The sequence below is a fragment of the Dipodomys merriami genome, unplaced genomic scaffold (genome assembly GCF_024711535.1).
Source record: "Dipodomys merriami isolate MVZ:Mamm:240054 unplaced genomic scaffold, mDipMer1.0.p SCAF_84, whole genome shotgun sequence".
Lineage (NCBI taxonomy): Eukaryota > Metazoa > Chordata > Mammalia > Rodentia > Heteromyidae > Dipodomys > Dipodomys merriami.
The window spans coordinates 5,713,397-5,737,041 of NW_027206446.1; the positions used below are offsets into that span (position 1 = coordinate 5,713,397).

Genomic DNA, 23,645 nt, shown 5'->3' on the forward strand with positions numbered 1-23,645 from the left:
TCAGGAGCCTCTCTTGGGCTCTCATCTGAGCACTCCAAAATGAAAGTTGGGGTTGGGATTGTGGCTCAGTGATAGAGCGCTCACCTGCCTTGCAGGAAGCCCTTGTTTGATTCATCAGTACCACATACACAGAAAAAGTTGGAAGTGGAACTGTTGTTCATGTGGCAGAGTATTAACCTTAAGAAAAGAAGCTCAGAGACAGTGTCTAGATCCTTATTTCAAGTCATAGGACTGGCAAAAATAAGAAATAAAAAACAAAATGAAAGATCTGACATAAGAGCATTCTCCTGGAGCACCGACCCCAACACTCAGAATGGATGGAAGAGAGAGAACCTCTGTTTCTGGACTTTTCATTTCAATCATAACTATGTTGGGCTATACATGGGCACACATTATCAGGAATCTGTAGTGGATTCAGCCTGGAAAGAACTGGACCATGACCTTGTTTTTCTAAATGATTGTGACCAACTGGCTCATGTTCTAGGGCAGTCCTTGACTGTTCACAATTTGCTGTATTAATGAATCAATAAAGTCATTTCCAAAATAATACAGATAATGTTATTATTTCTCAGCACCAAAGTGTACAGTTTTCTGAGAGGAGACTGCCACGTGGTTCAGGAAGAAGGGAGTTCATTGGGGAGAGCCCATCTTGTGGCTTTCATGATCTGTTGGTGTGCACAGAGCCAAATGAGGGCAGGCACGAGTGGCTATGGCTACCAATGTAGAAGTGACCTATTAGCCAGTGTCCTCCCAGTACTCCCAGGTACACCAGTTACCTGGGTTTATAGTGGTGGGCAGGGATTCTAGGTTGGTCTGCCTTCTGTCCCTTGGGGATAACAAAGGGTTGGAGAAGAGAGAAGAGAAGGGTCCATTGTTGCCTGAGCAGGCTTACCATTCCAAACTTTTGATAGTTAAAGAGAAGCACCAAATCTCTATAGCTACTTCCTGCTAGCAGGTGGAGTTAAGCTTGGGGATAGAAGGCAGAGGTGTCATGTGGTCCAGCAGGAGGCAGCAGTAACCCTTCCTGGGTGGTAAACACATGTAAGCATCCTTGGCTGAAATCTGAAAGAAGTCTTATGAGGCAGAGACTGAACAGTAAGTCAAAACATTACTGGAAGGCACACAAACACAGAGGGACCGGCAGCCATCCAGTCACAGTGGAAAGGGCAAACGGTGGATGATCTGGCAAGTCCCTCTCTCTTGAAATCCAGGTGGCCCTGTGACTGGTGGATCAGGCCCCTGACTACTTCTGACTGATTAATATCCAGCAACTGCATAGGGGAGAGCTAAATGGACTGGTTATAATAACCACTCCGAAGCTAAGGCTGGATTGCAGTGGTTAAGATCCCAGTGGGAGGCCTTGATCTTACTGTAACTGGACTATAGATACCTGGACTACAGATGTTTGCATGACAGAGTATGTATGGGAGACCCGGTATAAGTAGACATAGTAGGTATCAAGGTCAAGAGTGTAAGTTCCTGTCCACTTACAAGAAAGACGGGTATGGGCATTAAATAGGCATACTTATAAATATTTTCTTTTGACCTCCTGGCTCTGGTGAGTTTTGAAGGGCAAGCACAGAGTGACTCCATTTAGCATCTCGCACCATCCACCCTCATTTATGCAGTTTTTTCCAAGTGTCTCGGGGTAGACCTCATCACCAGGACTAGCTCTGTCCTGGGGGTCTAGCAGGTCTCTTCTGGCTTGGTCCTGAGATGGCATGTCCCATGGTGTTCTGTGCTCATCCTGGGCCGAGCTATCTTCCCTGCAGTCCAGTTGCAAAGCGTTGAGGGGGAAAAACCCCACAATCATCATGTCTCCATCCACCCGGACCAGGGCTTTCATTCTGGAGAAGGAACTGGAATTGAGCGATGAAATTCCAGGCACGGAAAGGCAGAAGAGGAGGAAGAAGATCATTGAAGCTTCAGCTCAGCGGGGACTCCGGCTGGCAGCTTACATGACAATAGTGCAGGCAGATGATGTGTTGTGGGTGACAAGCCTTATTATGCCGCAGTGGCCACTGTGTCCCTCTCCTTCTTTCAGACTCCCCTGGAGGTCTGGGGAGCATGCCCTCAGACTCTGCAGCTGTGGTTCTCATCAGCAGAAAAACACGAGCTGTAAAACATGTTTGGTTATCTGCCCGTCCACATCCAGTGCTGTGACCTCATCCAGGAGAATGAGGCTCCAGGGAGGGAATCTTCCCGTTACTTTTAGAAACTTCACTGCAGCAAAAGGATGAATCAGTGAATGCAGCCCCAGGGTTGGGCCAGTAAAGGGGAACCAGTCTGCCAGCCCAGTAGCAAGGACTCCACCAGAGTCACCGGGACCTCACACCCTCCAAATTCCACATGGGGGGGAGGTCCCACAACTCCAGTCTGGCTGACCCACCCAGAACTTCAGTCGCCAAAGGCTGTATGAGAAATGAAAGGAACTTCCAAGAGCTGGTGGCTCATGTCTGTAATCCTAGCTACTCAGGAAACTGAGAGATGAGGATCTCAGTTCCAAGCCAGCCTGGGCGGCAAAGTCCATGAGACTCTTATCTTCAACAAACCCCTAGATTACTGCAAGTGGTCCTGTGGCTCAAGAGGCGGAATGGGAGCCTTGAGCAATAGAGCTCAGGGACTGCACCCAGGCCCTGTGATAAAGTCTTATTGAAGGAATGAGCTCCAGTGTATTATCTCAGGTGCATCCAGATGTCAGGCTAGACCCCAGGTGTGCATGGACATGCTTGACACAGGCTGGAAAATGGGACCTCAGCCTGGCCATCCACATTCTATTGTAGGCCTAACCTGTAGGGGGCACTGAGGCTGAGCTGTGAGGCAGGAAAGGGTTAGGAGGTTGGAATGCCAGAAGGCTGAGAATTGGACCCCCAGAAAGTCAGCCAAGACAAGACAGATGGAGAGCTGTGTGAACCGTACAAAGCTTGAGACTTTGGAAGTAAGATCACTCCCTTCTGCTCCCTAAAGATAAGGCAGCCAATATTCTCTATGCGCACCTACCTTATCTTCTGTCCACATCTGCAATCATCGCCCCTGTACAGAACCAAAGTAAACTCTACCTCCTTGCTCAGAATGTATAAAAGCCTAATTCCAGCCCCATCTACTTGCACAATCTCCAATCCCACAGTAAGGTTGCTACCCCTCACTGTTGCTCAATAAATTCTCCAGCATGTTTCTTCTGTTCTCCTCCACCAGCAAGGAAACAAGTAGAAAGAAGGAAGGAAGGAAAGAAAGAAAGAAAGAAAGAAAGAAAGAAAGAAAGAAAGAAAGAAAGAAAGAAAGAAAGAAAGAAAGAAGAAAGGAACTAGCCTCCATGGGTAGCTATAGTTCAAACCACAAAGTAATGTCCTCACCCTGACTGCTTGTAAATGGCCTGACCCCAGCAGGCGGTGGGATTCACCCCAAATCAGGGAACTTGGCAGTCAGAGGTCACTCAGGGCTTAGGGATTTCTGGGTTATGCAGCCATAGTATTTGGGCAAAGACTGTAATGGCAAGCTCACATAGAGATGGAAGGCTCTGATTCCAGCAAGCTGAGGGCCAGAGAGGAAGGAAAGCGACGGTAACACCACCTTAACTGCAGGGCCACAGGGCTGAACACTTCCAGCCAGTGGACTTACATTGGCTGCCTAAACCTCAGTGCAGAGTACAGACAAGATCAAACAGACAAATGAACCAGGGCCTGGAAAGGTCAACAATGCACAGTAACAGTTGTCTCTTGAACAGCAAAGAAGAAAGACAAAAGAAAGAAGGATGTCAACAAACTGTGAGAGGCCATGTATAAAAATAAGCTCAAACAGCTCAATGATTTGAGGAACAAAATATAAGATAAGAGAAGATGGAGATATAATCCTAGCTACTCAGGATGCCCAGATCTGATGATTGAGATTCAAAGCCAGCCTGGGCAGGAAAGTGTCTGAGACTCTAACCACCAGAAAACTGGAAGTGGTACTTTGGATTTACCGTACATTTATAGGCACATTTGAATGATAACAAATAAGGGAAAACGTGCATTCTGTTTCCTTGGGTCTGGCTTACTTTACTTAGTGTAATTTTCTCAAAGTCTTCCATTTCCACATGAGTAGGGAAATAACATTCTTTCTGATGGAAGCATAAAGTTCCATGGCATATATATATACCACATTTTCTTCATTCATTTATCCACTGAGGAGAAACTGGGTTGGCTCCATATCTTAGCTAGGGTATCAGTGCCGCAGAGATCAGGGTTGTGCTGCTTTAATGTGACCTGGTTTGGGCCATTTGCATAAGAATGAAGTTTTATGGTTGGTTAGTTGGAGAACCTCCATACTGCCTTCCTTAGTAGTTACACAAGTCTACATTCCCCACCAACATTTGTAGTATTGTTCCCTCTTGGCTATATCCTCAACATCATCTGTTATTGTTAGGGATTTTTGGATGATTTTTTTATTTGTTTGTTTTTTGATAGTAGCCATTCTAATTGGGATGAGGTAGAATCTCAATGTTGATTTGATTTGTATTTCTTTTATGGCTAGGGATGTGGAACAACTCCTCATGTGTTTATGGGCCATTCAAGTTTCTTTTTCATAGAAATCACTCTTTAAATCTCTAGCTGGCTAGTCATTACTTTGAGATTTTGTTTTTGGTAGGTTTAATTTGTTTAGCTGTACTTATATTTTAGATAGGAGGCACTAGTCAGATGAAATGCAAGTAAAGATTTTATCCCATTCCGTGGGCTATTTGTCTTGCTACTGTGTCCTTTGCTGTGCAGAAGCTCTTCAGTTTTTTCAGTTCCATTCATCTAGTTATTATTTAACTTGTGGTGATTCTGGATCTTTATTTAGGAAGTTTTGGCCTATGCCAAGGAGCCTTCCTGCTTCTCCTATCCCTTCCAGTAATATTTCCAGGGGGTCTGGTGTTCCATTGACTTCCCAGCCCATGATGACTGTTTATATTGAACTATAATAATACATCATGTGGTCTGACAGAATGCTGGGAATAATTTTAGTATTTCAGAACTTGTGCAGACTTTCTGCACAGACTTACATATTATTTGTTTTGGAAAATATTCCATGTGCTTCTCAGAAAAATATGTATTCTGATGATGCCTGGTCAAATATTCTGTAGATGTCTGTGAAGTCTAGTCAGTCAATGCAGATATTTAGGGGATTTAGTTCTGAGGTTTTCCTGTTACACTTTATGGTTCATTTATCCAGTGCAACAGTGGTGTGTTAAAATCACCAACAATTACTATTTTTGATTCTATGGGTTTTTTTTAGGTCCTGTAGTTTTAGTTTGATGAAGTTGGGTGCTCTGATATTGGTGAATAGATATTTAGAATTGTTAGAAACTTCTAGAAGAGATCCCTTTATTAGTTTGTAATGCCCTTTGTTTCTTCTAATTTTAAATTGAAATCTATTTTTCTGATATTATTATTGCTACTCCAACCTGTTTATGGGAGCAATTTTTTTGAAAGCATTTATTCCAGTCTTTCACATTCAAAATGTTTGTTTTTCTTGGCAAGATGTGTCTTGCACATGGATAGATCTTGCTCTTTTATCCTACTAGTGAATCTATGTCATTGAATTAAAGAGTTAAGTCTATTAACATTGAGAGTGAGGACTAGGAAGTGTTTGGTAATCCTGCCATGTTATCCACCTTTTTAGGGACTCTGCCTTGACATTTCTCACTGTATTTCTCTGGTTTTCTGATAAACAGCCATATCTCTGCCATGACTTAGATTCCTATCTTCAATAAACTCCACAGAAAAAAAGAGGAAAGTACTGTTTTGGTTCAAATGTTGGAGCAAAAGCATTGAGGAAAAGAGGCTCAAGGACACTGGCCATGCCCTCAATTCAAGTTGTGAGATGAACAATAAAAAAAAGACAGGAAGGAAGGAAGGAAGGAAGGAAGGGAGGGAGGAAGGGATGGAGGGAGGGAAGGAGGGAGGAAGGGAGGGAAGTAGGAAGGGAGGGACGGACGGAGGGAGGGAGGGAGGGAGGGAAATAATTTTCTAGAGAAGTGTTTGTGGATGCTATCAGATTGGGCTGGCTGATGTTCTTGGAACTTTTGCAGGCTCAAGGTAGTGAAATATCTGTGGAAATTTCTCAAAGGGTTAACAAATGAGGGCCAAAGTGTGTGAGTGTGTGAGTGTGTGAGTGTGTGTGTGTGTGTGTGTGTGTGTGTGTGTGTGTTACACATTTGAAATGGAAGCTGGGCCCAGTGGGTCCTGCCTATAATCTTATCACTCTGAGTAGAATCTCTCTTTCAAGTAATCTAGATTGTTAGACCCAGCCAGGGTGTGGTGGGTGTTACTCAGAAATCCCAACAGAATCTGCTCTCCCATTGGTAGATACACAGAGGGGAGGGTGGGACTGGGGTATAAAGATGCCAAAGGGCCAGAGAAGAGCAGAGGCCTTGAGTCTGCCTTGAGTGCTTAGCCCTGCTGGGATTCAGAGAGTCCTGCACACCTGGTCCACATCTGCTCCACTTCTGGCCTTGAAGATGAGCGACAGGACCCCACCCTCGCTCCAGTATCTGGCCATGCAGAGTCTGCTGAGCAACCAGGCCCTGGGCATCTCTGCCCTGGAGGATCTACCGGTGTTGCTGTTCCCTTCGCTGTTCGTGGAGGTCTATGCCAGGGCCCAAACAGAGATGCTGAAGGCCCTGGTCCAGGCCTGGCCCTTCTCCTGCCTCCCTCTGGGGGACCTGGCAGAGTCTCCAGACCTGGAAACCTTCAGCGCTGTCCTGGATGGGCTCCATCTGCTACTGGCCAAGAAAGAGCGCCCCAGTCAGTGGCAACTGCAAGTTCTCGACCTGCGGAATGAGCACCCCAACATCTGGATAGAGGGCTACCCTTCAATGGCCCGAGTCGCTTATCCAGATGTCCTGACTGACAAGCCAACAGAGAGCTGTCGTTTAATGATGACTGAAGAGCAGCGCTTGATTTTACTCATGGACCTGACCATCAAAGATGGCGCCCAGGATGTTCTCCAAGCCCGCCTGCTCCAGTGGTCCAGGGAGAGGGGAGAACGAGTCCAGCTGTGCTCCAGGAAGCTGCTGACTCTGTCTGGCTCCATCTCTGAAATCCAGAAGGCTCTGCGTGTGGTGAGGCTGGACTCCATCCAGGAGCTAAAGGTGAATAAATTCTGGCATCAAGAAACCATGAAAAATGTTGCCCCTTACCTGAGTCAGATGAAGAACCTTCGCATCCTCAAATTCTCCAGGATGAGAGTCAACGTCACTTGCAGATACAAGAATTTCTCATATTCCTGCAAATACGCTGTACATCTGGGACAGCTGCAGCATCTGCAGGAGCTGTATGTGCACAAAGTCTTCTTCCTTTATGGACAGCTGCCCACCATCCTCAGGAACCTCACCCTTTTGAAGACCTTGTCTCTGAGTTCGTGTCCACTGAAGGAGGCTGACTTGTGGTTCCTGTCCCTGTGTCCCTGCTCCAGGCAGCTCAAGCACCCGCGTCTGAGGAGTTTGCCCCTGGACAACTTAAGTCCTGAGCCCCTGAGAGCCCTATTGGAGCACGGGGCCGGCACCCTGGAAACCCTGGCCCTGGAGGACTGTGCCATCACGGATCCCCAGCTCTTGTGCATGCTGCCCGCCCTGAGCCAGTGCTCCCACCTCAGCTTCTTCAGTTTCTATGGAAACCACATCTCCATTTCTGTCCTGCAGAGCCTCCTGAGCCACACAGCCAGACTGAGCTGTTTGAGACAAGGGATCTATGCTGCCCCTCTGGAGTGCTACCCCCATCATGAACGGTGGGTAGGGGACTTCGAACCTGAGAGATTTGCCCAGGTTCAGGCTCAGTTGGAGCAGTCAATGAGAGACATGGGGACTACTCAGAAGGTCCAGATCTGTATCGGTTTCTGTCATCATTACAAATACTGGACATTTTACACCCTGGGGCCTGATGGCTACTGGGTCATCTCTATCGAGAATCTTCCTCGCCTTTCTGCTCTGCCTCTGTAGTCAGGAGCCTCTCCTGGGCTCTCATCTGAACACTCCAAAATGAAAGTTGGGGTTGGGATTGTGGCTCAGTGGTAGAGCACTTACCTGGCTTACACGAAGCCCTTGTTTGTTTCATCAGTACCACATACACAGAAAAAGGTGTAAGTGGCACTATTGTCCAAGTGGCAGAGTATTAACCTTAAGCAAAAGAAGCTCAGAGACAGTGTCCAGGTCCTTATTTAAAGTCATTGGGCTGGAAAAAATTAAGAAAGAAAAAGACAAAATGAAAGATCTGACATATGAGCATTCTCCAGGAGCACTGTCCCCAACATTCAGAATGGGTGAAAGAGAGAAAACCTCTGTTTCTGGACTTTTCATTTCAATCATAACTATGTTGGGCTACATGGGCACACATTATCAGGAATCTGTAGTGGATTCAGCCTGGAAAGAACTGGACCATTACCTTGTTTTTCTAAATGATTGTTAGCAACTGGATCATGTTCTAGGGCAGTCCTTGACTGTTCACAATTTACTGTATTAATGAATCAATAAAGTCATTTCCAAAAGAGTACGCAGAAGGTTATGATTTCTCAGCACCCAAGTGTACAGTTTTCTGAGAGGAGACTGCCACGTGGTTCAGGAAGAAGGGAGTTCATTGGGGAGAGCCCATCTTGTACCCTTCATGATCTGTTGGTGTGCACAGAGCCAACTTAGGGCAGGCACGAGGGGGTATGGCTACCAATGTAGAAGTGACCCATTAGCATGGGGTACTCCCAGGTACACCAGTTATCTGGGTTTATGGTGCTGGGCAGAGACTTCTAGGTTGTTCTGCCTGCTGTCCATTGGGGATACCAAAGGGTTGTGCATCCACATATGCTTTCCCCTGGAGAAGAGAGAAGAGAAGCGTCCATTGTTCCCTGAGCAGGCTTAACATTCCCAACTTTTGATAGTTAAAAAGGAGCACCAAATCTCTATAGCTACTTCCTGCTAGCAGGTGGAGTTAAGCTTGGGGATAGAAGGCAGAGGTGTCATGTGGTCCAGGAGGAGGCAGCAGTAACCCTTCCTGGGTGGTGAACACATGTAAGCATCCTTGGCTGAAATCTGAAAGAAGTCTTATGAGGCAGAGACTGAACAGTAAGTCAAAACATTACTAGAGGGCACACAAACACAGAGGGACCGGCAGCCATCCAGTCACAGTGGAAAGGGCAAACGGTGGATGATCTGGCAAGTCCCTCTCTCTTGCAATCCAGGTGGCCCTGTGACTGGTGGATCAGGTCCCTGACTACTTCTGACTGATTAATATCCAGCAACTGCATAGGGGAGAGCAAAATAGACTGGTTAAGAATTACCACTCTGAAGCTATGGCTGGATTGCAGTGGTTAAGATCCCAGTGGGAGGCCTTGATCTTACCGTATCTGGACTATAGATACCTGGATTACAGATGTTTGCACTACAGAGTATGTATGGGAGACCCGGTATAAGTAGACGTAGTAGGTATCAAGGTCAAGAGTGTAAGTTCCTGTCCACTTACAAGAAAGACGGGTATGGGCATTAAATAGGCATACTTATAAATATTTTCTTTTGACCTTCTCGCTCTGGTGAGTTTTGAAGGGCAAGCACCGAGTGACTCCATTTAGAATCTCGCACCATCCACCCTCATTTATGCAGTTTTTTCCAAGTGCCTCAGGGTAGACTTTATCACCAGGACTAGCTCTGTCCCGGGGGTCTAGGAGGTCTCTTCTTACTAGGTGCTGAGATGGCATGTCCCATGGTGGATAGGGAGTGACTGGCAGATCAAGCGAGCATCGATGCCAAGAGGCCCTTTTCATTTCCAATTGAAGCAACGAGGAGAACTTCATAAATCATTTTTTAAGCAAGGCTTACCTGGAACTTATTAACAATAAAAGTTAAATTTAACCAAGAAATATTGGTAAGAGTTGTTTATCTTTCTGTGTGTCTGACTGTAAATGTTGCAGAGGATCAAATCTGTGACAGCAAATCTCAATCGTGGTCATGATGAGAGTTTAGAAACCACAACTTATTGAACTGATTAAATTTAGCTGAATATAGCCCTGTAGGTTACTAATTAAGATTGAAACCATTGTTGGCACTGTATCCACTGTACCTTACATACTCGGGGAAACAGACCTTAAACAATGGAAAATAACATTTGAGTTATAGGTGTTTATTTGGAGGACCCCAAGACTCACCCTAAGTCTCTCCAACCAAAAAGAGAGAAAGGAAAATCCACACCCCCTAAACCTTCCAAGAGACCTCCAACAGCAAAACAACTGAGTAAGAGAGAATCACAGGAACAGACAGAGAAAAAGAAGGGTGGGGAAGCAAGTCAACTGTGCACACAAAGAGGGACCTCCCTGTGTACACAGTGCGGGAACATGTTTCAGCACCCCAGGCCTGGACAGCGCCCTGCAGCTGCTCAGCATCTCAGCACCATCAGGGATCTGTGGGAACCCTGATGTAGAAGAGTCCCACCTGGATAGAGCAGACAGGCTGAGACCAGGAGTGCAGCACCTCCCACAGCACACTGGTCAATCTACAACCGGTCCCAGGACCCTGCGTATCCTGCCGGGGGGGGGGGGGCCTCCTCCATAGAGGCCAACACTGGCGGTGACCAGCAGGGCTTACTGGACCCCCACTGCCCTGCCCAGGAAGGACTGCGGCACTGTAAGGGGACAGAGAGGACAGAAGCCTCCTCCACCACTACCCCCACCCAAACCTGCCAAGCTGGGGAGCTAAGCTGCACTCACACCTGGCAAAGCTCAGAGGCAAGTGTCCACCCTCCCCTGCTAGCTGGGATGCCCAGCAGCAGAGGACGTCCACTCCCTACCCCCCCCAGCACCCAGGGCACCGATGTGTGTGCCACGCCAGGCAGCAACCCTGTGGCTGGAGGCCTGGGCCTCTCTCCTCACAGGATCTGCCCACCCGGGGCACCTGAATTCCAGCTCCTGCAGGGAAAGAGCATACCTGACCCCGCGGCCAGCACACTCCCACGGGTGTGGTGTGTGCTGAAATCCCTGTCCAGTCTGAGGTGCCATAAGTGTGCGTGCTGACCGTGGGCGGAGCACGCCCGTATGCATAAGAAGCAAGGGATCAAGCACCCCTGGAGAGGAGAGAAACCACCCAGGGCCAAGGCACACACAACCAAAAACACACCCAGTGCACCCATCACAAGCCCAACCCTTCTGAAAGTAATTACTACCTTGGAAAACCCATCAACCCGCTCATTCTTGGCTGCAGACTGGGCAGAATTCCTTTCAGCCAGCCTGTGACTGGAGATCACCACTGACAACCAACCAGGAACAAACCCAGAACCAAGCAAAGGCTGCCACCTATTGACCAAAATCAGTCAGAGTTTGGGCTTTGACTCTGCTAATCCCCAGATCCTCTGGTGAACATCGCAGCAAAAAAATTATAAAACGCATGAATCGTCAAGACAGAAAAACAACTCCATAGCCAGCAGCAACTCAGGAAAGAACTCTAGTGAGAGTAAAGAAGAAATGGAGGACAAATGATCAATGAAAGAGATGATGAAGGAATTGGCCAAAGAAATAGGGTGATGAATAGATCCATGATTCAAATACAAAGAAGAGATAGCCAAAGAATTTCAAGAGATACAGTCAAGAATAGACATGGTACATAGCTGTTAAAAATGAAATTAACACTTTGTGAACCGATATAGATATCATAAATGGTTCCATTTCCACCATGCAAAACACAATGGAAGCCATAGTTGACAGAATGAATGAGATGGAAAATAGAATATCAGGAGCCAAAGACAAAATGCAGCAGCTGGAGAAAAAGTCATAGATTTGGAGAAAATACTCAGAACTTACCAAAGAGAAGTCCAAGAACGGGCAGACAATGCCCAGAAATTCAAACTTTGTATAACTGGAATTGATGGAGGAGAGGGATACAGAATAGGGGGATGCAATACTTGTTCAACAAGATTATTACCTAAAATTTCCCTAATCTTAAAAGATAAAATCTCACCTACATATCAGAAGTATACAGAACACCTAGCAAACAGGATCCAGGAGGAGCACTTCTAGACACATCATAGTAAAAAAAGAAGAGAGGAGACCCAAATCCATAAGATCAGGGATGCCAGAGCAAAAATTACAACAAACATCCAAGACATCAAAATGATCATAAAGAACTATTTCCAGAATCTTTATTCACTAAACAAGGAAAACCTAGCAGAAATGGAACACTACTGCACTGATGGTAGGAATGTACACTAATATAACCACTCTGGAAAGCAGTCTGGAGGGTCCTCAGAAAGCTAAGTTTAGACCTCCCCTATGACCCAGCCATACCACTCCTAGGCATCTATCCTGAGCAACAGGAACCAGGATACAAGGAAACATGCACCTCCATGTTCACTGCAGCACTGTTTACAATAGCCAGGATATGGAAACAACGCAGATGCCCCACTACGGATGAATGGATCCAAACACTGTGGTACCTATATACAATGGAATATTATGCAGCCATTAGAAAAAACAAAACAATAGCATTTGCAGGGAAATGGATGGAACCAGAAGAAATCATGTTGAGTGAAATAAGCCAAGATCAGAGAGACAAACGGCACATGGTCTCCCTGATATGCAGATGTTAAATTCAAACTGCAACAAGATAGGACAACGTAAACAGGACTCAAGAAGCAAAGGACCTCTTCTTAATTTGTTGCATCATTGTTAGATGACTCCATGTTCCTGACCTCATGGTATATATACCTGCACACCTGAGGGAAGTCAGGAGGAGGGCAAAGCACCAGAGGGCAATGGATGAAAAAATACACCACAGGAGTCCATCGGCTGCACCGGACCTTGATGAACGTGAACTAAGCAACTCGAGGGCAGCGATGGGAGGGAGGGGACGAGCGAGAATGATGGAATGGCTGACACTGAGCAGAAGGAAAGAAATGTATGTATTACCCGACTTGGAAAAGATAGGTGTAGTGTCAAAGTTTGTAGCGTTCCTAAGCTTTGTAGACCGTGACAATGGTTAAAATGTGTCTGTGACTTTAGGTAAGACCAACCCCCCCACAATACTGTGAAATTTACTTCTCACTTAATCTCAGTAAAGAAATAAAAGGTTCTTATTTGAAGGACCTTGACGTAAACAAACAGAATAACCTTTGATGTAGTCCTGCAACACTTTACACACTTGCCATTACATGAGCACTCACGTAAGGGGAAAGCTCTGGCACATTTGTAAGGTGCCCAATCTTCTGAGCTTCTTCGCGGTTTGAGTTTTAAAGCTCACGTTTTTTCTGTTGGCCTGCAGAGCCAGTTAAGCAAAGATATGACAGAAGCACTCTAGTTTGGTAGAAAAGACTTCTTCTCACACCATGATGAGTTTTTATGCATTAAAATGAGGTTGTTTTCAGCAAGTTCATGACACACACACACACACACACACACACACACACACACACACATACTTACTTGAGCACAAACGTTTTGAGTCACGCTTAGAGTTGTTTTGTGGTGTTTTTTTTATAAGGATACTTGTTGGCTCAATTAGATTAGTCAGACTTTGCCAGGGAACCACACAGACATTCAGGTACAAAGAACAATGAACAGGTTTATTGCTAGGAAAGGGGGACCAGCAAGACCCCTTCTCACAAGGGAGAAGTGAGAAGCAGCGCCGGCTATTGTCTGGGGTGACCTATGTAACCTAGGGGGTTAGGAGGGGCTGGGAGGGGCCAGGAGGCGGAGACCCTGGTGTGGACGTGCGGGCCAGGGGCTTCATCGTGGTGGACTAGGATGTATAGTAGACAAGGGTCCTGCAGCTGCCCAGACCTGAAGTCACTCTAAGGGGCTCTGGCGGCCTTCTAGGGTGGTAGCTGCCCCAGAGGAGTGCCATCCCAAGGTACAGAGGGCTGGAGGCTGATGATTTACTGACTTTACTACATGGGTCTGGTATTGCCTAGGAAGGGAGCATGCTGAGCAGTGGAGAGGGGAAGGAATGGACTAAGCTATGGGAAGGGACTCATTTTGCTAATTCTGTACAGAGGGGTTACAGTTATGTCAGCAAGTTAATGAGTCCATTTCCTACACTTGGGTTTTAAAAACAAAAGTTGGCTGTAATGTTCTGGAATTTCAGTGGCAAAGCATTTTTCCCCAATGTGTGATAGAACCACATGGTCAATGCCACAACAACAAAAGCTTAAAAACAAATACTTTTGCCAACAAAATATTTAATAGAATTTAATAGAATCTCCAGGCTTAAACATGGGCTGCCTGAGCTGGCTTGGAACTGTGGTCCCCCAATCTTAGTCTCCTGAGAAGCTGAGATTACAGATGTGAGCCACAGTCACAGAGTGCAGAGCCAAGTCTTCCCTACCTTTCATCCTTAAATACATTCCTGGAGGTGCTGACGATGGAGTTCGCCAACCTAGCAATCCAGAGGGGAAAATGCTAAGGAGACACAGCTGTTTAATGGCAGCAATGAAACTCTGGCAGGTGTCTTAACTTCCATCTGTGATGTGTGAACTGCCCTTTACTGAGTCACCTTCAAACTAGAATTCACCACAAAGGTCCAGCCATCCATAGACAGGGCCTAAGGACCTAATCTTAGCACAAGGCCTTCTTCTGCTCCTATACATACCACCAGGGACACGGAGATGACTGGTGAAGCCAATGGGCAGAAAGGAGGAGACAGACCACAGAGCCACACGTGATGCGAAGACTTCACCTCCAGCCATGCGCTCACTTGCTGTTATCAATTCATAATTCACCTGTTGCACTCTCAACTTTAACCACCAGTAATGGGGCAGATCCATGTTGTCCTCAATGGTGACGGTTTTATTTAACTTGAAGAGCTTTCCAAAGGTGGGAAATGTAAGGTAAGAAATGGATGTGTATAATACTCTTAGAGAAAAACCCTCTGTGCCTCTGATCAGACAGAATAATATTTATCAAAATGAACTCCAGGAAATGGAAACAAGAGGTTTCTGTAGCTGTTGTTGTTTTGTCTTGTATGGTCATTTATCTGTCTTCGGGAGGGTAGACGGTGACACAGAAATGAAGTACAAAGGGTGCTCACTGCACATGATAAGGGAAGTGAACTCTGCAGCTGGTGGGTGGGGGCTGGAGGGAACAACTGGGAGAGAGCATGGGAAGGGGGGACATTGTCCAAGAAGAAATGTACTTATGATCTGACTTACAGCACTGTCGTCTCTCTGTCCATCACCTTTATAGTAACAACAACAACAAAAAGAAATGGATGCCTATACTTGTAGCTACTCGAGGCTGAGAGCTGAGGATCACAGGTCAAAGCCAGCCTGGGCTGGAAAGTCTGTGAGACTCATCTTTAAGGAACCAACAATATTCCAGAAGGGGAGCGGTGCTAAACTAGCAGAATGCTAAGCTTGAGTAGAAAAGCTTGGGGCCAGTGCTTAGGCCCTGAGTTCAAGCCCTAGGACTAGTACACGCACACGTGTGAATACACACACATACACACAGTTTGCTTAGAAAAACAGAAGTGGTATAAGCAGTGGTTGTGTGGAAAAGTCTTTGCTTCTGCAGGAAGCATAGAGGGCACCCCGGGGCCGGCCCTCTCCTCTTCCCTGCGTACAAAGGGAGCCACAAGCTGCGGAGCACCTATGGAGGAAGTTGGAGAGCAGCCTGTGTTGGTGGGGGTGGAAACCTTTCTTGACCACCCTCCTATTCTAGAAGCCCTTTCTCTCATGCCAGAGGAACAAAGAGGCCGTGAATACCTCTGCTGTACCCCCAAATACTTGGATCTACTTTCTTTGGGCCTTCAGGTTCTACCTCATGCTTCAGCCCCATTCTCTGTCGTAGATGTTTCCTCTGGGACCATGCTGGAAGTCCCACCGCACACCTGTGTGAAAGTCTGAGGTCTCTCCCCGAGCCCCTGGACACCAGGGTCAAACCCCATTTGATCCCCACACCCTGGATCTACCCCGCATCTAGACAGAGCCACCCGAGGGCATGGCTTACACACTGTACCAATGACACACAAGGATCACGCCTATAATCCTGGCTCCCGAGGTAGCTGAGAGATGAGGATCCCAGAGGCTTTTAGTTCCAATGAACCAGAAAAAAGGCAGAAGTGTAGGTGTGACTCAAGTGGTAGAGCACCTGCCTTGAGCACAAAAGATGAGCAAGAGTATGAGGCCCTGAGTTCATATCCCACTACTGTCATGATCAGTATGTAGCTAGGAGAGAGAGACAGAGACAGAGACACAGAGACACAGACAGAGAGACAGAGAGACAGAGAGACAGAGACAGAGACACAGACAGAGAGACAGAGAGACAGAGACATAGACAGAGAGACAGAGAGACAGAGACAGAGACAGAGACATAGACAGAGACAGAGAGACAGAGACATAGACAGAGAGACAGAGAAACAGAGACAGAGAGACAGAGACAGAGACACAGAGACAGAGAGACAGAGACAGAGAGACAGACAGAGGCTGAGACAGAGACAGAGAGACAGAGACAGACAGAGAGACAGACACAGAGAGACAGAGAGACAGAGACAGAGAGACAGAGGCAGAGACAGACAGAGACAGAGAGAGACAGAGGCAGAGATAGAGAGAGAGACAGAGAGACAGACAGAGTGACAGAGAGACAGAGGCTGAGACAGAGAGACAGACAGAGACAGAGACAGAGAGACAGAGGCAGAGACAGAGAGGCATTAATGTAAGTCTGTATTTTCAGGTTTCTTCCTTCCATGGCTCCTTTCTCTTTCCCATGTTTCTGAAGCAGTCTTACATTGGTTTCAATGACTCTCCCCCATAGGCCAAAGAGAGAGAGCTGGTGAAGGACAGAGAAAGGAGGTGGATTCAGGGCAGCCGGGGGCTGACAGCACCTGAGGACGTCTTCGGCGTCTTCAGGGTGCAGACACGGGCTTCAGGTTCAACAGGGAGAATTGTGGTTGGGGTGGGGGGACTGGGTGGGAAAGATCTGCAGAGTGACCATTGCAGTCTTTGATGAAGCCTTTGTCCTTGGAGGAGATCCGTGGGATCGCTGTCCTTGATTCCCAGGATGGAGCAGGAGCGAGGTGAGCTCCTGAGTTTGGGTGTTCGCCTTGAGATGCTCAGAAGGAGGCATGGCTTGTAAGAGGAAGTTTGCCTGCCACAGGAGCTGCTGCTCCCAGAATTTTGTGTAGCTTGTGGAATAGCAAAGGGGCTGCAGCAGAGACCATCTCAGATCGCAGGGGGCAGGTATGAAGTCGGGGGCCGTTTAGTTAGCTCAGGCCCCAGCAAGAGCATCTCTTAGGTTTGCCTCTGACATTTCTGCATGTTTCTTTGCTTTTTTGGGGGGGGGAGAGGAAGAATGTATACTGGTTTCTTCCGATGTGAGCCATGTCTCTTGTCAGCAGCAAAGGCGAGAGTGAGCGCAACGAAAGTCAGAACCTGCAGAGGAGCCACAGGCCATCATGAGCCCGGTGAGGATTGAGGTTCAAAGCCAGCCTTAGCAGAAAAGTCCATGGGACTCTCATCTCCAATGAACCAGCAAGAGCCACGAGTAGAGCTAGTGATAGAACATTGGCATAAGATTGCAGAGCTTCTGCAGGGCAAATGACATAGCTAGCAAGATCAATAGAAAGCCCACCGATTGGGAGAAGATCTTTACTAGCCATACAACGGACAAGGGTCTCATATCTAAAATATACTTGGAACTCAAAAAATTAAACCACCCAACAACAAATCCTCAAAGAAACAACTGCCCAATAAATAAGTGGGCAAAAGACTTAAAGAGAAGCTTCTCTGAAGAAGAAAGAAGGATGGCCAATAGACACATGAAGAAATGTTCAACATCCCTAGCCATAAAAGAAATGCAAATCAAAACAACATTGAGATATCACCTCACTCCAGTTAGAACAGCAAAAATCAAGAACTCTAACAACAACAGATGCTGGAGGGGATGTGGACAGAAAGGAACCTTACTTCATTGTTGGTGGGAATGTAAACTTGTTCAACCACTTTGGAAAGCAGTATGGAGGTTCCTCAAAAGACTTCACATAGATCTCCCCTATGATCCAGCAATCCCACTTTTGGGCATTTACCCAAATGTTTACAAACAAGACCACACTAAAGCTACCAGCACAACTATGTTTATTGCAGCATTATTTACCATAGCTAAGACATGGAACCAACCCAGATGCCCCTCAGTAGATGAATGGATCAAGAAAATGTGGTATATATACACAATGGAATTCTATGCCTCCATCACAAAGAATGACATTTCCCCATTTGTTAGGAAATGGAAAGGTTTGGAAAAAATTATATTAAGTGAAGTAAGCCAGGCCCAAAGAAGCATAGGTCCCATGGTTTCCCTTATTTGCAATATCTAGTATAGGTATGAGTCAAGCGGAAAAGGTCAGATAATGTGATGTTAGGAAAATGAACCCTTAAATATGTATTTTAATGTTTTCGTTTCTTTCATGCATGTGTTTCTAACGCATTTATAAGATTATTTATTTGTTGCTTTGTATGTCCCTCCCCCACAGTGTAACCCCCGCTTTCACTATATTTGATGTCAGTATAACATGTGGAGGAGATGGGGACAAACAAGTCGTTTAAGGATTCAGGTGGACCTGTTGCAACAATGAGAAGTACAAAATGTCATGTCAAAACCAGCTTTACAATATTGGTTGTGGGGGGGGGAGGGGGGTATAATTGGGTGGGGGGAGGGGGGTAAAATTGGGTGGCGGGAGGGGGGTAAAATTGGGTGGGGGGAGGGGGGAGGCGGGGAAGGGAAGTGAAGGGTAAACAAAGGAGGAGGCTGCAATGCTTGGTAAGAAATGTATGCATTATCCTGCCCATGTAATTGTAGCCCCTCTGTACAGTATGTTCTCAAATAAAATAAAATACAATTAAAAAAAAAAAAAAAGAAAAACAAGAGTATATTCCAGTTCTTTCTAGGCTGAATTGACTTCAGATTCCTGATGGTGTGTGCACAGGACACACTCAGAATCCTGGAACTGCAGAGCTATGATTTTTCGGCCCACACAGAACTTTGGAAAGTGTGCCCCGTGGGAGAATGCATTTCTGCCCCGGCTTTCATTTCTGAGGTTGAAAAAGCTTGTAGGAGAGAGTGGCGCCTTACTACACAGGCAGAGCAGAAAGGCCAGTAAGGTCCTCCTCTGTGACCACCCAGGTACCATCAAGAGTCAGACTATACAGTTGGCACGTGTTATGGCGATGACAGAAACTGGTACAGATCTGGACCTTCTGATTTGTTCCCACATCTCTCAATGTCTGTACCAAGGCAGCCCCAACCTCAGCAAATCTCTCAGGGTCGAAGTTCTCTAGATACCAATCTTCAGGGTGGTAGCACTCTAGAGGGGCAGGATAGAGCCCCCTTCTCAAATGACCCAGCCTGGCCATGTGGCTCAGGAGGTTCTGTAGGGTGGCCATGAAAATACAGTTTCCATAGAAACTGAAGAAGCGGAGCTGGGAGCATTGGCTCAGGGTGGGCAGGATGGCCGAGAGCTGGGCATCAGTGATGTAACACTCCTCCAAGGCCAGGGTCTCCAGGGTGCAGGCTACATGCTCCAGGAAGGCTCTCAGGGGCTCAGCATGTTTCATTGGCAAAGTCCTCAAATGCAAGTGCTTGAGCTGCCTGGTGCAGGCATACTGGGACAAAAACCTCAGGTCGGTTTCCGGCAGTGCACATGAGCTCAGAGACAACATCTTCAGAGGCGGCAGGCTCCTGAGGATGGTGGGCATAGTTGCAATAAACAAAATGTTGTGCACATGAAGCTCTTGGAGATGCTATAGACGCCCCAGATACCCCCCGATTATCCAGGGATATTGGGAATTTTCGTGGGAGCGAGGGATGTCAGTCCACATGCTGGAGCACTTGAGGATGAGAAGGTTCTTCATATGGCCCAGGTAAAGAGTAAATATTCTCAAGGTTCCTGGAAGCCAAAATTCACTCACCACCAGTTCTTGGATGGAATCCAGCCTCACCACACCCAGAGCCTTCTGGATTTTGGACACGGAGCCAGACAGAATCCACAGCTTTCTTGAGCACAGCTGGACTCGTTCTTTCCTCTTCCTGGCCCACTGGAGCAGGTGGGCTTGGAGAGCATTCTGGGTGCCATCTTTGATGGTGAGATCCCTGATGACCATCAAGGGCTGCTCTTCAATCATCATTGAACCACAGCTCTCTGTTGGCCTGTCAGTCAGGACATCTGGATAAGAGATTTGGGCCATTGAATGGTAACCCTGTATCCAGATGTTTGGGTGATCATTCCGCAGGTCAAGTACTTGCAGTTTCCACCGACTGGGGCGCTCCTTCTTGGCAAGTAGCAGATCAATTCCATCCAGGACAGCCTTGAAGGTTTCCAGGTCTGGTGACTCTACCAGGTCCCCTAGGGGGAGGCAGGGCAAGGGCCAGGCCTGCACCATGGCTTTCAGCATCTCCGTGTAGCCCTGTTTATAGATCTCCATGAAGAGCAAAGGGAACAGCACCGCCGGCAGATCCTCCAAGGCAGAGATGGACAGGGACTGGTTGCTCAGCAGACTCTGTATGGCCAGATGTTGGAGCGAGGGTAGGGTTCTCATGCTCATCTTGATGGATCAGATGTGGACCAGGTATGAAAGGCTCTCAAAATCCCAGCAGAGCCAGGCACTCCAGGACTCTGCTTTTGTTCTTTGATCCCTGGGCATTTTTATAGCCCAACCCCACCCTCACCTTTGCATTTCTACCAATGAGAGGGCAGCTTCTGATGGGATTTCTGAGACACACCCAGTACACCTTGGTTGGGTGTTGCCCTTGAAATTATTTCAAACAGTGAACCAAAAAGTGATAGGATTAAAGTCCTGACCCACACAGGCCAGGATCTCTTTGAAATATAAAACACACTGGAGCAAAAAGAATCACCACCCTTGTACCTTCATCTTTCCAGACATTCCCACAGGCATTCTGCTGCCTTGAGACTGCAAAGAGTCCAAGCAGAGCACACAGCCCAACTTTGTAGCATCTACAACTAATTCAGTAAATTTAGTCTCTGTACTTTTTCTCTTCCTTCCTTCTTTCATTTCTTTCTTTCTTTCTTCCTTCCTCCCCTGCCTTCCTTTCTCCTCTTCCTTCCTTCCTTCCTTCCTCCCTCCCTCCCTCCCTCCCTCCCTCCCTCCCTTCCTTCCTTCCTCCTTTCTTTTTTGGTGCTGGTCCTAGAAAGTTACCTATGAATCTGATCACTGTCCCTTAACTTCATAATGTCAGTGATAATATTCTACCAAAGAGCCACAACAGTATCTGACTTTTTCTGAGGGGTTTATTGGAGATAAGGATCTTGATATTAGAACAGAAATGGCTGTTTACCAGGGAACCAAATACATGTTTTGAGATATGACAAGGTGCAGGCCCTAAGAAGGTGGATAACATGGCAGGAATTACCAAATTCTTCTCACTCCTAATTATCAATATTCATGGACTTCACCTTGCTCACAAAAAACAAACATATCCTGAAAGTAAAAGGCTGGGATAAAATCTTCCAAGGAAATGGCCCCCATAAACAGGCAAAGTTGCAATTCTAATATCAGATAAAATAGACTTCAAATTAAAATTAGCAAGAACAGATAAAGAAGGTCACTACATACAATTTAAGGGATCTCCCCTTCAGGAGGATTTTACAATTCTAAATACATATTCACCAAACAACAGAGCACCCCAATTTATCCAAGAAACACTACTTTCCTTCAAATCTCACATAGATCCAAAGACATTAATTGTTGGGGACCTAAACACAGCACTATCCCCCCTGGATAGATCAACCAAGCAAAAACTCAACAGAAAAACCTTGGATCTAAACATCTGCATAGATGAACTAGAATTAACAGATATTTACCTAATATTTCACCCAGCAGCATCAGATTATCTTCTTCTCAGTAGCACATGGAACATTCTCCAAAATAGACCACAATCTAGGCCACAAAGCAAATCTGTCCAAATTCAGAAACATTGAAGTTATGCCCTGCATTCTCTTAGACCACAAGGGAATAAAATTATAAAACACCAAAAGCCATCAAAGAAAGTCCTGTAACGCATGGAGAATGAACAAGACACGAGTGAGTCATGGAAGAGATTAGAAAGGAAATTCAAATGTTCATGATATTCAACAAAAAGAAATACATAAATCACCAGCTCCTCTGGAACAAAATAAAGGCAGTACTTAGAGGCACGTTTATAGCCCTGAGTTCATACATCAACAAATTGGAGAGATCTGAAACCAACAATTTAATGAGATATCTGAACCTCCTTGAAAAAGAGCAGCAAGATAAACCCCAATCCGGTAGACAGAAAGAAATAATTAAAATTAAATCAGAATTAAATGAATTAGAATCCAAAAAAACATAGCAAGAATAAAACAAAGAGTTGGTTCTTTGAAAAAATTAACAAAGTTGATAGATCCTTAGCAAATCTTAGAGAGAGAGAGAGAGAGAGAGAGAGAGAGAGAGAGAGAGAGAGAGAGAGAGAGAGAGAGAGAGAGAGAGAGAGAGAGAGAGAGAACACCCAAATAAACAAACCCAGAGATGAGAATGGAAACATCACTACAGAAGCAACCAAGATCTAGAACATTATAAGGGAATACTTCTCAAATCTTTATGCTAAGAAGTTTGAGAATCTGGAAAAAATGGATGATTTTCTAGCAAATATCTACATGCTGAAACTAAACCAAGGTGAGTTAAACCAACTTAACAGACCCATATCAAACATCAAAATAGAAACAGCAATAAGAGACCTCCCACCCAAGAAAAGCCCAGGATGAATGGATTTACAGATGAACTGCAAGACCTTCAAAGCAGAACTTACACCAATACTCCTCCAACTCTTCAATGAAATTGAAAGTGAAAGTTCACTACCAAATTCTTTCTATGAAGCCATTGTAACCCTCATCCCCAAACCAGGCAGGAACTCATCAAAGAGCACTATAGAGTCTTTTCTTTGAAGAACATCGATGCAAAACTTCTCAACAAAATTTCGGTCACTTGACTTCAACAACTCATCAAAAAATCATACACCACGATCAAACAGGATTCATTTTAGGGATGCAAAGTTTGTTTAATATATGCCAATTAATCACACCAACAAGAGCAAGGATAAGAACCACATGATTATCTCAATAGATGCCTCTGCATTTGACAAGATCCAACACCCCTTTATGATGAAGGCTCTGGAAAAACGAATCCATGGAACATGCCTCAATACAATAAAAGCTGTATATGACAAACCTACAGCATTATACTTAATGGTGAAAAGCTAAAGCCATTTCCTCTAAACTCAGGAATGAGACAAAGATGTCCACTCTCTCCGCTTTTCTTCAGTTTAGTATTAGAATGCCTAGCTACAGCAATAAGACAGCATGCATAAAGGGGATTAAAACAGGAAAAGATGAAGTAAAACTTTCCTCTTTGCAAATGACATCATCTTGTCTTTAAAGAATCCCATAACATGAGGCTGGGAAGGTGGCTCAGTGGTAGAGCACTTGCCTTGCATGCCTGAGGCCCTGGGTTCGATTCCTCAGCACCACATAAGCAAAAAGAAAAAAGCCGAAAGTGGGGCTGTGGCTCAAGTGGTAGAGCGCTAGCCTTGAGCTGAAGAGCTGAGGGACAGTGCCCAGGCCCAGAGTTCAGGCCCCACAACCAGACCCCCCCCCCCAAAAAAAGAATCCCATAACTACACTGCCAAATTACTGA

The 23,645-nt window shown here is 46.0% G+C and overlaps 1 protein-coding gene across 1 annotated transcript; it reads left to right on the forward strand.

Moving 5' to 3' along the window:
• Positions 1-6,481: 6,481 nt before the first annotated feature.
• On the forward strand, positions 6,482-7,960 carry LOC138820083 (PRAME family member 12-like). The gene has a single exon (XM_070011728.1). It carries the CDS (start codon positions 6,482-6,484, stop codon positions 7,958-7,960), a length of 1,479 nt encoding a protein of 492 aa, XP_069867829.1.
• The last annotated feature ends 15,685 nt before the right edge of the window (positions 7,961-23,645 follow it).